This window comes from Taudactylus pleione, unplaced genomic scaffold (genome assembly GCF_031769625.1).
Source record: "Taudactylus pleione unplaced genomic scaffold, aTauple2 ptg000006l, whole genome shotgun sequence".
Taxonomy (NCBI): Eukaryota; Metazoa; Chordata; class Amphibia; order Anura; family Myobatrachidae; genus Taudactylus; species Taudactylus pleione.
The window spans coordinates 22,309,897-22,322,169 of NW_028284409.1; the positions used below are offsets into that span (position 1 = coordinate 22,309,897).

Below are 12,273 nucleotides of genomic sequence, written 5' to 3' on the forward strand. Positions count from 1 at the left end.
GCGACAAGCGTGCATCTGTCTGTTAAAGGGTGGTGTAACCCTCAAAGCGCGCTCCACAAACAATAAAAAAATTCTTCTTTTTTTTTCTGTCTTTGTGAATTGTGTGGGCTGTAGCCGCACCTGCATCCTCAAAGCAGCAGCAACAAGCATGCGTCTGTCTGTTAAAGGGTGGTGTAACCCTCAAAGTGCTCCAAAAAATAAAAAACTATTTTTTTTATGTGTTTGTGACTTGTGTGCGATGTAGCCACACGTGCATCAACACAGTAGCAGCGCCAAGCGTGCGCCTGTGTCATAAGTCAAGGGCCGGTTTGGACATCTGGTCCGGACTGATGGACGTGCCAACAATTTCTGACAAGTCTACTGTCACTGCATATGATACTGTCCTCAAAGCAGCAGCGACAAGCGTGCATCTGTCTGTTAAAGGGTGGTGTAACCCTCAAAGCGCACTCCACAAACAATAAAAAAAATTCTTCTTTTTTTTTCTGTCTTTGTGAAATGTGTTGGCTGTAGCCGCACCTGCAAAAAATCAGCAGCGACAAGCGTGCGTCTATCTGTTAAAGGGTGGAGTAACCCTCAAAGTGCGCTCCACAAACAATAAAAAAATTCTTCTTTTTTTTTCTGTCTTTGTGAAATGTGTGGGCTGTAGCCGCACCTGCATCCTTAAAGCAGCAGCGACAAGCGTGCGTCTATCTGTTAAAGGGTGGAGTAACCCTCAAAGTGCGCTCCACAAACAATAAAAAAATTCTTCTTTTTTTTTCTGTCTTTGTGAATTGTGTGGGCTGTAGTCGCACCTGCATCCTCAAAGCAGCAGCGACAAGCGTGCGTCTGTCTGTTAAAGGATTACATCGGTGACAGCATCCAAGTAGGCATGTCAGACAGTCCGTACATGTACTGGCAGGAAAAAGAGGCAATTTGGAGGCCCCTGTACAAACTGGCTCTATTTTACCTGAGTTGTCCCCCCTCCAGTGTGCACTCCGAAAGAGTGTTTAGTGCAGCCGGGAACCTTGTTAGCAAAAGGCGTAGAAGGTTGCTTCCACAAAATGTGGAGAAGATGATGTTCATAAAAATGAATTATCAACTCTTCCAGGGAGACCAGCCTCCAGAATGTACAGAGGGACCTGTGGTGGTGGATTCCAGTGGGGACGAATTAATACTCTGTGAGGATGAGGATGTACACAACACTGAAGAGGGTGAGGAATCGGTGAATGAGGAGGATGAGGACGACATCTTGCCTCCGTAGAGCCAGTTTGTGCAGGGCCAGATTAATTGCCAGCTTGTTTTGTGGGGACCCAAACGAACCAATCATTTCAGCCACAGTCGTGTGGCAGACCCTGGCGCTGAAATGATTGGTTTGTTAAAGTGTGCATGTCCTGTTTATACAACATAAGGGTGGGTGGGAGGGCCCAAGGACAATTCCATCTTGCACCTCTTTTTTTCTTTGCATTATGTACTGTTTGGGGCCTAGTTTTTCAAACTGCCATCCTGTCTGCCACTGCAGTGTCACTCCTAGATGGGCTACGTGTTTGTACCGCCCACTCGTGTCACTTAGCATAGTCATCCAGCTACCTCGGTGCAACCTTTTGGACATAAAAACACTATTGTGAGGTGTGAGGTGTTCAGAATAGACTGGAAATGAGTGGAAATTAAGGTTTTTGAGGTTAATAATAGCATAGGAGCAGAAAAATCAACACATTCTGTGATTTTAGCTGTATTTATGCTTTTTTTTAAAAAAATACAGATCCAAAACACAAAACCCAGAACCCAAAACACCGAAGGGCGGTTTTGGCAAAACCAATCCAAATCCAAAACACAAAGAAAGATCCAGATCCAAAACCAAAACACGAAAAGTGGGCGGTGCACACCCCTATATATGACCCTTCATATATGTGTGTTTGTCTATATGTGACCCTCTATGATATGTGTATGTTTATATGTGACCCTCTATGTATATGTCTCTATATGTGACTCCATGTATATGACCCTGCATTTATGACGCTATATGTGACCCTCCATGTATATGTGTTTATATATGTGACACAGCCTGTATATGTGTATGCCTCTATATGTGACTTTCCTGTGTATGTGTGTATATGTGCATGTAACCCTCCTCCATGTGTATGTTTGTGTCTCTATATGTAAACCTCCCTATCTCTGTGTGTACCCTCACTGTATATGTGTGCTTCATTATGTAACCCACTATCTCTCACCTTGTGTTAGGTAAGAGGGGAATATGGCAATACTTAGAAAATGCATCTTATATGTAAAAAACAAAATAAATGTTAGATCAGTTGCAGAAACCAGTGTTGATATAAAAAAAATATAGTAAAAAGCTCAGACTGAGGTGAAGGAAATGACTACTAACTTCAATTCTTCCTTATTTATGCCAAGTTATTTTTAGTTTGTGGTTTAAAGATTTTATTAAGGTACATTTTCTGACCACTGCCATTTACTCCTCTTTCCTCTCTAGTTTATAATTTTTATTATTATTATCCTTTATTTATATGGCGCCACAAAGGTTCCGCAGCGCCTTACACAGTACATAAATGAGCACACAAGAAAAACAGTTATTAGCCGTACAATACAAGGCAGGACAAGGACATGGTTATAAACATAGCTGCATAACACAAGCAGCAGGACATGAGCAACCAAGTGTTAGGTGCTGTTGTGGGGAGTTAGGAGTAAATGATACTATACGTAGGGGGGAGGAGAAGCATGTGAGGGAAGAGGGCCCTGCTCGTGAGAGCTTAGTTTCTAAAGGGGAAAGGCAGACAGGGGCGAAACACATGGGTTAGATAGTGAGGAAGGAGCATGGAGCATTGGGTTAGGATATGTGCTGCGGAATGTGCGTGTTTAAGATGACCTGATGTTATGTAAAAATTATATCCTTCATACATCTATCTCTATGACAGAAAATAGATTGTTTATGTGTTATTTAAATGAGAGCTGTATGAAATAAAGTTGTAGTACTTTAATGATTGTGTGTTACATTTTAGCATCTATATACAGCCTGATAAAAAAATGCAGCTGTTATGGGACTGTCTCGCCATCCTAATACAGTAGTGAATACTTTAGTTCCAGCTGCTGGGGGCTATGCCATGCTCGTGTGAGTGGGTGCATCTCACATGCTAGACCCACTCAGAAATGGGTGCAGCCATACATGCTGGGGTCCCACAGAATGTTGCAGTACCCGGGCCCAGAATTTCTCTTGGTAGCCCTGGAGGTGACAGGCAGAACCACGAGGGCATAGTGGTGGGGTAACAAGGCCATGGAGGGAGGGAGGTGGATGAGAGTGGAGGTACAGGAAAGGTGAGGGAAAGAAGCAGAGCGTTGGGAAGCAGACTGATGAGAGAAAAAAGGGGGAACAGCAAGTGGAGGAGACAAGAGGGCAGTGGCGTAACTAGGGCAGGGCGAGCGGGGTGCGTGCCCTGGGCGCCCTTGGACCGGCGCGCGGGGGGGCGCTGCCGGCCATGGTATTGGCCCGCCTGCCCTAGTTAGCCAGTGTAGCGCCGACCGCAATGAGTGCGGTCAGCGCTACACATTTACACAGGACCGGCGCTAGGCTTCCAGCGCCGGTCCTGTGCTTCACACTTGAGCCCGTTCCCTCCCCCTGAGCGCTTGCCCAATAGCGCTAGGAGGCGGGCTCAGGCTGTGCATAACACACGCATCGCCGCCAGCGCTGGCAGCGATGCGTGTGTTAAACAGCAGCCAATGAGAGTCATTGACTCTCATTGACTGCTGCAGCACCCACTGCAAGTGGGTAATGGGACTGACGTCATGACGTCTGTCCCATAATGCTGAGCGCGCCAGCCCGGGTGGATTGGCGGGCGGGAGCGGCGTCGCGGACAGGAGCAGGAATTCAGGTAAGTATATTTTTATATATATATATATATTTTTTTTTTAACCTATCTGCACAACGGGGGAGGAGGGTGGCTACTACTGGGGGGACCTCTACTGGGGGAGGGGTGGCTACTACTGGGGGCACCATTGGGAGGACCTCTACTGGGGGGGCTACTCTACTGGGGACTACTACTTTGGGGGGGAACTACCAGTGGGGGCATTATAAAAGGGGCCAACTACTAGAGGCACTGCACTCGGGGGACCACTACTAGGGGCAATAATAGAAGAGGCCACTACAGGGGGCACTGGATAGGGGGGATCACTACAGGGTGCCTGCATAAGGGGACCACTACTGGGAAAACTGCATGGGGGGGACTACTGCTGGGGGCACTATATAAAGAGCACTGCATAGGGGGGGACTACTACTGGGGGCACCATATAAAGGGCACTGCATAAGGGGATTCCGCTACTGGGCGCACTGCATTGTGGGGACTGCTACTGGGGGCACTGCATAAGGGGGAACACTACGTGGGGCACTGCATTTGGGGGGGCCACTACTGGGGGTACTGAGTAAGGGGAACTAATTGGGGGCTGTATAAGGGGGGACCACTACTGGGGATACTGTATAAGGGGCACTACTATGGGCCTGCATAAGAGGGACCACAACTGCATACTGGGGGTACTGTATAAGGGGTACTACTGGGGTTAAGGTGCATATGGATAGCAATGTTCAGTTTGAAAATAAGGGGTGTGTCATGTTGACACGCCCCATTTTTAAGTGACCACGCCCATTTAGGCGCGCGCACATCGGGGGTGGGGGGGCTCCCTTTTCAAATTTGCCCTGGGCTCCAAATACCCTAGTTACACCACTGCAAGAGGGGGAGGATGGAGGTGGATAAAGTAGAGGATTATGTGGACATAGAATATGGGGGTTGTTTGAAGTAAGGGTGTTCATGCTGTGGACAAGGTAATAAGTGAGATGAAAACTGGAGTGGAGGCTGTGTGATGTAGAAACAGTGTGGATTAAAGTTGTTAAATGTTCAAAAATACATGTAAAGAACAGTGCTGCTAATGTATGAGCGCAGCTCCAAAAGTGATATATAAAGAGAGGTGTGTGCAGGAATTAGTTATTAAACAAGTGATTACAGTGGATATATGTGACACAATTGGAAAAGGCAATCGAAATTGAATTTATGTAGTATGAGGACAAAATTACAATATACCCGAGCTGATCCAGTCCGAAGTGTTATGATCAACAAAGAACAATCAGCAAGAGTAGCACGAAGATAGGGAAGTATTTGCAGTGTCCAAGCAGTGAGTGCAGTAAGTAGTTGCCTGGATATGCATACAGCAAAAGATGTTGATTTTGTTAATTCACATAAGTAAGTTGCTTGTTGTCGTTCAGAAAGTGTTCTGGTTTTGAGTTTGTTTTCCCTCAGTTTTCCTCCAGTTTAACTCCGGCGTAACACCGACATAGTTATCAAATTGTAATTACACTTATAATCTAACACTTTGAATCTTAACACGGACTATGGCAGCCACCGGCTATGCAGCCTGAGTGAGCAGTAACAACTTATAAGAGATGAAAAATCTCTTGCACCCTCCATATATATATAATTTGGGGCTTGTAGCTTGTATTTATTGTATGTATAGCACCAGAGCCGTAACTAGGGTAGTGCAACCAGTGCCATGGCACAGGGCACCGCAGGGCAGAGGGTGCTGTTTGGTCCTGTCAATTTTCCTGTCTATTATCATTCTCACTTGTAGCTTCCTCTTCTTTTATCCCCAGCATCTCCTGGCCACCCCTATCTCTTCCCTGGCCCTTCCCCATGAGGCCATGGCCCTTTTTCATCCTATTTAAAAATAAAATAGGGGAGCGCCAATGCTCTCTCTGGCACAGGGCACCAAAAAGTGTAGTTACGGCTCTGTATAGCACTTTACTAATATACAGTATGTATTGTAAGTAATTAGTACTGAAGAGTATTGTTATCAGTGGGTTAAAATGGTAACTGTTGATTTCTTCATAGACCTGCACATATCTTGTCAGAGGTCATGAGGAGTCTGTACACAGCCCTTATTTGTGTATCAGAATGGAAAAAGATTAGACAGTTGTTGTCTGTAACATAGTGGGCCCCAGTTAGATTGTTTGGTCAGCAGAATGCATAGTATATTAGAAGTGCTTATTCTATGTGTCATTGGGATTCAACTATGGCAGAGAGGGATATATGTCTGCGCTTAGTATTTCTGCAATGACTGTCCATCGATTCTCAGAAGATTTGAAGAAATGAAGGACAAATTAAGGATGTTCACACATAAGTTGAGTATTGATTCTTATAGTGCTAATTATTCTTGAATTGCATGCTGTTATCTGTTAATATTACTTATTGTATATGCACCAATAAATTGTATTTCTGTATTTTAATATAATATTGAGTCTTAGGGTATATTTACTGATTGGCATAGAATCATAAAAAGATATAAAGGGTTATTGGTGTTAATGTATCAGAGGAAGGGGCCCCAAACTGGTATCTTGCCTAGTGACCCATGGGATTTTAATCTGGCCCTGGATACACGCAATTTAAACGCAATGCCGATGTTCACGTAGTTGAACGGTTATTTGCAAGTAATGGGGGGTATCCACTTAGCGATATACAAATGACAGCACGATTGCGACATTGCAATCGTGCTGTCATTTGTATAGCTAGTGATGTGCCTAGACTGAACGTTCACTCATTCAGTCCTGGCACATCCCTCATCCCCGCTCATGCAGAACCTGACGAGATCGTCAGGTTGACCTGCATGTACGGGTGATGTCGGAAGCGACCCGCGGGCACGCGCATCGTCAGTCAATTCCGTCCAAAACATCCCCGATGCATGCGCGATTTGCAAGCGATTGCATGATAACGACATCGTTATCGTGCAATCGCTTGTTAAAATCGTTTAGTGGATACCCCGCATAATCCTCTACGAAGCATGTCTTACACAGAGTGTATGAACAAAGATGCTGTTGCAATCAGGACAGACGGTATCAGCAGTGGCATAACTAGGTGGGGTAGAGCAGGGCACGTCTCTTGGCAATGTAGCTTCCTGCTCAGAGGACCTCATTCAGAGTCGGTCGAAGCGGCCGCTCGGTCGTACGGGAAAAGGGGCCGGAGATGCAAATGATTCCCTCGCAAGTTGTGTCCCAAAGTTCGGATCGGTAGCTGGCCGATCAAGGGGAGGAAGCGGCCGGAAGACAAAAAAATACGCCCCCTTCTCATACGCATTACACGTCATCTCCGGGCATATAAGGATTAATCGAGACCATCGGAATTTAAGGTTGACCATACCCTCTCTTAAGCTCTACGATCATGTCAGTGTAAAAACCTTCCATGTCACATGTGCCATGACGCTACTTTGTTAATTATGCACTCCCATAAACCGTATGCACTCCCATAAAATGCTGTTTGCATAATGAGGCACGCCTGCGTTCGGATCTCCCCCGTTTTCAAGCACATTCCCCTGTTACCACCCACAAACGCCTCAATATGTCACTCAAACTACCGACCTGGCTGTGTTCAAGGAGAGAGAAATTTCTGATCGCAGCGGCTAGTTTGGGCACGCGCATTGCGAACTTTACTCATGCGCAGTATAGCAAATATCGGTGGCGTAGGACCGTGCGGCCGCTTCGACCGACTCTGAATGAGGTCCTGAGTCCCGGGCTGGCATCTCTTCTTCCTGCTCTGTGAGTCCTGGGCTGGCATCTCTCACAGCGTCTGATCACATCTTCAGTCATATTCACATTTTGAAATACAGTCATAGCTGGGAATCGAACCTGTACACTTACGCTTTGCAGTCAGACACCTTACCAATAGATCCACCTGCTACTATAGAGAGAGCCTGTGAAGTATAACTATATCAAGCTACTACACATTCTTATTCATCTAAAATACAGTCATAGGTTGGAATAGAACTTAGCACCTTCATGGTTTGCAGTCAGTCACCTTACCAACTGCACCACCTGCTAGTACAGTGAATTCCTGTAAATTCTAACTATATCAAACAACTACACATTATTAATCTAAAATACAGTCAGGTAGCAACACCCATTTTTGACGCGCGCCAAGGGGGGGCACAAGTTTTCATCTTGCCCTGGGCGCCAAATACCCTAGTTAGGCCTCAAGGTATCAGACATGGAGTGGCAGAGTGATGGGTTTTCCTGATTGGCGACTTCGGAGGTAGCCTAAACTGAACACAAATAAAGGTCCTCTCATGGATGTGCTAAGGGAGTGTCACGGACGTGTCATGAAAATGGCTGTGTTTTCAGACCCAGAGCACCACCCATAGAGGCCATGTTCAGGAGGAGAAACGGAACCAGCTATAGGGCTGGTGCAAGTGATGGTGGTGTGTCAGATTCACTGGTGGTGTAACACAGGCTACTATGCCAGGGGAAAGCAGAAGCTAGCATTTGCATATTATCGCACCACAAACCTGGCAACAGATGCAAGAACTGATGCCACAGCGTCCACCTCTGAATCAGGCCCTAGTGGTCTTAGCCATGTGAAAACAAAGGTATTGTATTTTGGTACAACAACTTTTTGCAGATTTTAATAAGGATCTCCAATGGATTACACATCTTTATGATAGAAAACACAGAACCATCCAGGGGTGTATCTATAATGGGTGCAGGGTGTGCGGCGCACATGGGCCACTGGGTCCAGGGGAGCCCACCCTGCACCCATATTTAGTTACACTTACCTTTCCCCAGTCTCTAGAGTGCTGCTCTGAAGCGCCTGGACACAGTGCAGAACCTCTGGTACACCCTTCCCAAAGAATAATCACACACATTAAGCTAATTTGGCCAATAAAGACATCAGTTTTCAGGTACATTTCTCTAAAAAGCCCAATGATGGGTTAAATTATGTGGGACAGGTATGTGGAGATGTTGTATTGATGGAAGAGGGGTTCTTTGAACTTGCAGATGGGAGCTTTAAGTGTTAATTCCAACTTTTTACAAACTTACATAAAACCACTAATAAAGTACTATGCAAGGTAAATGTATTCAATGTGTGCAGGGTGGGTGATGTGGGCCCTCTTGGCTCAGGGGCCCATGTGCAGCAAACAGCCTGCACCCATTATAGATACACAAGTGCATTACAATTCTGTCAATTTAAACAAGGAAACAAAAGATGCTTGGCTATCAGAACTGGATTTAGGTTTTGGGGGGCTCGAGGAGCAGGTAAGTCCTAAAGTGCAACATTTGGGACACAGGCATTGGGTCCTTGTGTACAAGTCTTGGGCATGTACTCAAAAAGGTGACGTGGCCATACATCACACCACATTGCTTCCCCAGCTGCTGAGCTGCACTCCCTACCTTTCCTCCAGCCCATGTTTGGGACAGTACTCGAAAAATAGCATTATCCCACCAAAATCATGAAAGTTCGGGGAAATTCATACATACATACATACATACTTAGTCACACACACAAATACATATATACAGTATATAGTCACATATAGTCACAAAAATACAGTATATACATAAATACACAGTTACACTTGTACATACTGTCACATAAATATATAGTCACACACATACATAATGTCACACACATATACACACAGTCACACATATACAGTCACACAAATACATACATACAGTAACTCACTTCTATACATACTGTACATACATATAGACAGATAGTATAGTGTCCCCCCTCCCTCTTACCTTACACACTGGGTATAATGTTTGCTGCTACTCTTGTAGGCACTGACTGTACATTACCGTATAACCTCGTCCCCCTGCATGGACTCCACCCTCCCTCTCCTTTTCGATTTCTACAACTCGCAGTGCACTCCTGCACTGCTGCTGTTAGTAAAGGCTGGGGGGCACTCTGAGAGATGGAGGCTTGCTCCCTGTTCCCCCACCCCCCGTTTAATCTGGCTCTGTTGGCTATATCACCCACTCAGGACATTAGTATTGCTCCTTTTTTCTTAAAAGGAATTAGGGAGCACACATTATTTACAAATAATGATTCTGGTCATTATAGTGTGAGGGCTATAATATAAATCCATATATTGACTGTGTGGGGTCTGCGTATCCCTGCCCTATGTTCTATCCTGACCACCTTATTTTTCTGTACCTCCCTTCATTCTGTTAAAAAAAACACAATAAATACAATTAATAATCTTTATATTTAAGATAATCAAATTAATTAATGGTGCCTTTGGATATAATTGCCACCCTAGACACGAATCGGTATGATATACCGCTGGACGGGATGCACAGTGGCAAACGCAGGATTTTGATAAGGGGGTTTCAAAATCCTTGGTTCCCGAACCAATGAAAAAACATCTAGCCACAAAGAAATATATATACAGTATACATATATAAGGTATGTATATGTGTATATACACATATATATATATATAAATAAAGACAGAGAGAGAGAGAGAGAGAGAGAGAGACAGCTTACACAGGATTTAGGACCACCACAGTAAAATATACCACTCAGCCTATCACGGGGTACACACACTGACTGACACAGACGCACACACCTCTATCACTAAAAAACATAAATGTTGCAGGCAAACAAATACAGCCAGCATGATTTATTAAAGACCCCCCTCCCCCCAGTATTGCCCCTTATACAGTGCCCCCCAGTAGTGGTCCCCCTATGCAATGCCTCCAGTAGTGCCCCTTATACAGTGCCCCCAGTAGTGCCCCTTATGCAGTGTCCCCAGTAGTGCCCCATATATCTGTACAGTGCCCCTCTATGCAGTGCCCCCAGTAGTGGTCCCCCTATGCAGTGCCCCCAGTAGTGCTCCTTATACAGTGCCCCTTATACAGGGCCCCCAGTAGTGGTCCCCCTATGCAGTGCCCCCAGTAGTGTCCCTTATACAGTGCCCCACTGTGGGAGCCGGAAAGTGGAGCTCATGAGTGAGCTCCAGGCCGGAAGTAGTCTATTTGACTCTCACTGGCTGCTAAAACAAACACACCGCCGCCGGGTAGTTTGAGTGCACTACCCGTCGCCGGCTGTGGAGTGCTTGTTACTGTGAAGTGCTGACCGCACTCATTGCAGTCCGGAATACACTTACTGATCAACGGCAGGGGGGGTGTGTGTTTCTGGGTACTCAGAAACCCCCCCTGCGTGCGTGTATGCCGGCGGGCAGAAGTCTGACAGCGGCATCCTGATCTTCATTATCCCGACAGGGGCCGGTACAGAATCTTAAACGCATCCCCTAGACACAACTAAAGTTTTCACACTTTAATCTAGATAAGCAGTTTTATGAGGATTGACACACACTTGACTGGCAAGTATTGCAGCTATCTGGTGAGGTCCAACTGCATAGTATAATTGCACAGGGTGTTACAGAAACTACCCAATGGCTTGGGCTACACTTTGCACTGAAGGACAGTCACATTTGGAAGTCAAATGTAAGTTTTAAAGTAAACTTGTAAAATTATTGAAAAAAGGTTGTAGTGGTGACATGAGATAATGAAAGATCATATACAGTACATTGATCATGGATATTTACTGTAGATATAAATTGTAGATAACCAAACAATTTTATAACAAATCACATTATACACTCTTCTTAATATGCTACAAAATAATTTAAATAGAATAGAATAATAATGCTATTAAGTCCCGCTAGCTATATTTTTATGTTCCCAGTTGTCATTCCCACCCTATCAACCTTGACAACTCCAAATACAGTAAGAAATAGAGGATGTTTAAAAGTTGTGTTTAATTTGGTTTTTATGAGAAAGTACACATTTACAGTAAAAAAATATTCTAAAATTCAAACACCCTAGGGAGGTAAGTTTTACCTTGATAGCACCGACTGAAGAAATGAAAATGAAACAAAATCCATTCCAAAAAAGGAAATATTTGCTTTGGAAGAAACATAGATACAAAAATTGAGTATTGAATAATCAGTGTTTACACAGGATTGGGCAACTAATTCCTGTTATCTGAGGTTTGGCATAACGTTTCTAAAAACATACACATTTTGGGAAAACATAGTTCAACGTTATGGAATGAATTGACCATCTAAAGGAAATCTGCTACTGCTTGTAAATGGAACAAACATGTAACATGAATCTTACCACAAAATATAGCAAACGGAGAAGCCGCAGACTGTTGCAACACCACCATTTCTGCTGGGATACTGATGATGGGTTGTCCTCATCTCGATTAATATGAAAGGAAGCACAGTTGTATGCTATATAAAACAATAGAAAAAACATCTGTTTAGTAAAAAATTGTAGTAAATTAATTTATAGTATGAAAAAAAGTATTTAATTGAGGCGAAGCCAAAATGAGCTCTGGTTTTTAAAAACGGAGGTAGAACAGTGATGCATCTTTTAATAAAATGTAATAAAAACTTCCAATACATAATATTATTTATTTTATATAAAAAAATATGTAACTATTTAAAGTATAATCTATT

At 44.2% G+C, this 12,273-nt stretch overlaps 1 protein-coding gene across 1 annotated transcript in view; it reads right to left on the minus strand.

Annotated features, from left to right (window-relative positions):
- Positions 1-12,273, minus strand: part of AIG1 (androgen induced 1) — a 421,887-nt gene that overhangs the window by 58,119 nt on the left and 351,495 nt on the right. The window contains exon 4 of the mRNA XM_088451753.1: positions 11,930-12,045. Within this exon, the coding sequence (XP_088307879.1) occupies positions 11,930-12,045 (116 nt within the window). The remainder of the gene's footprint in view (positions 1-11,929; positions 12,046-12,273) is intronic.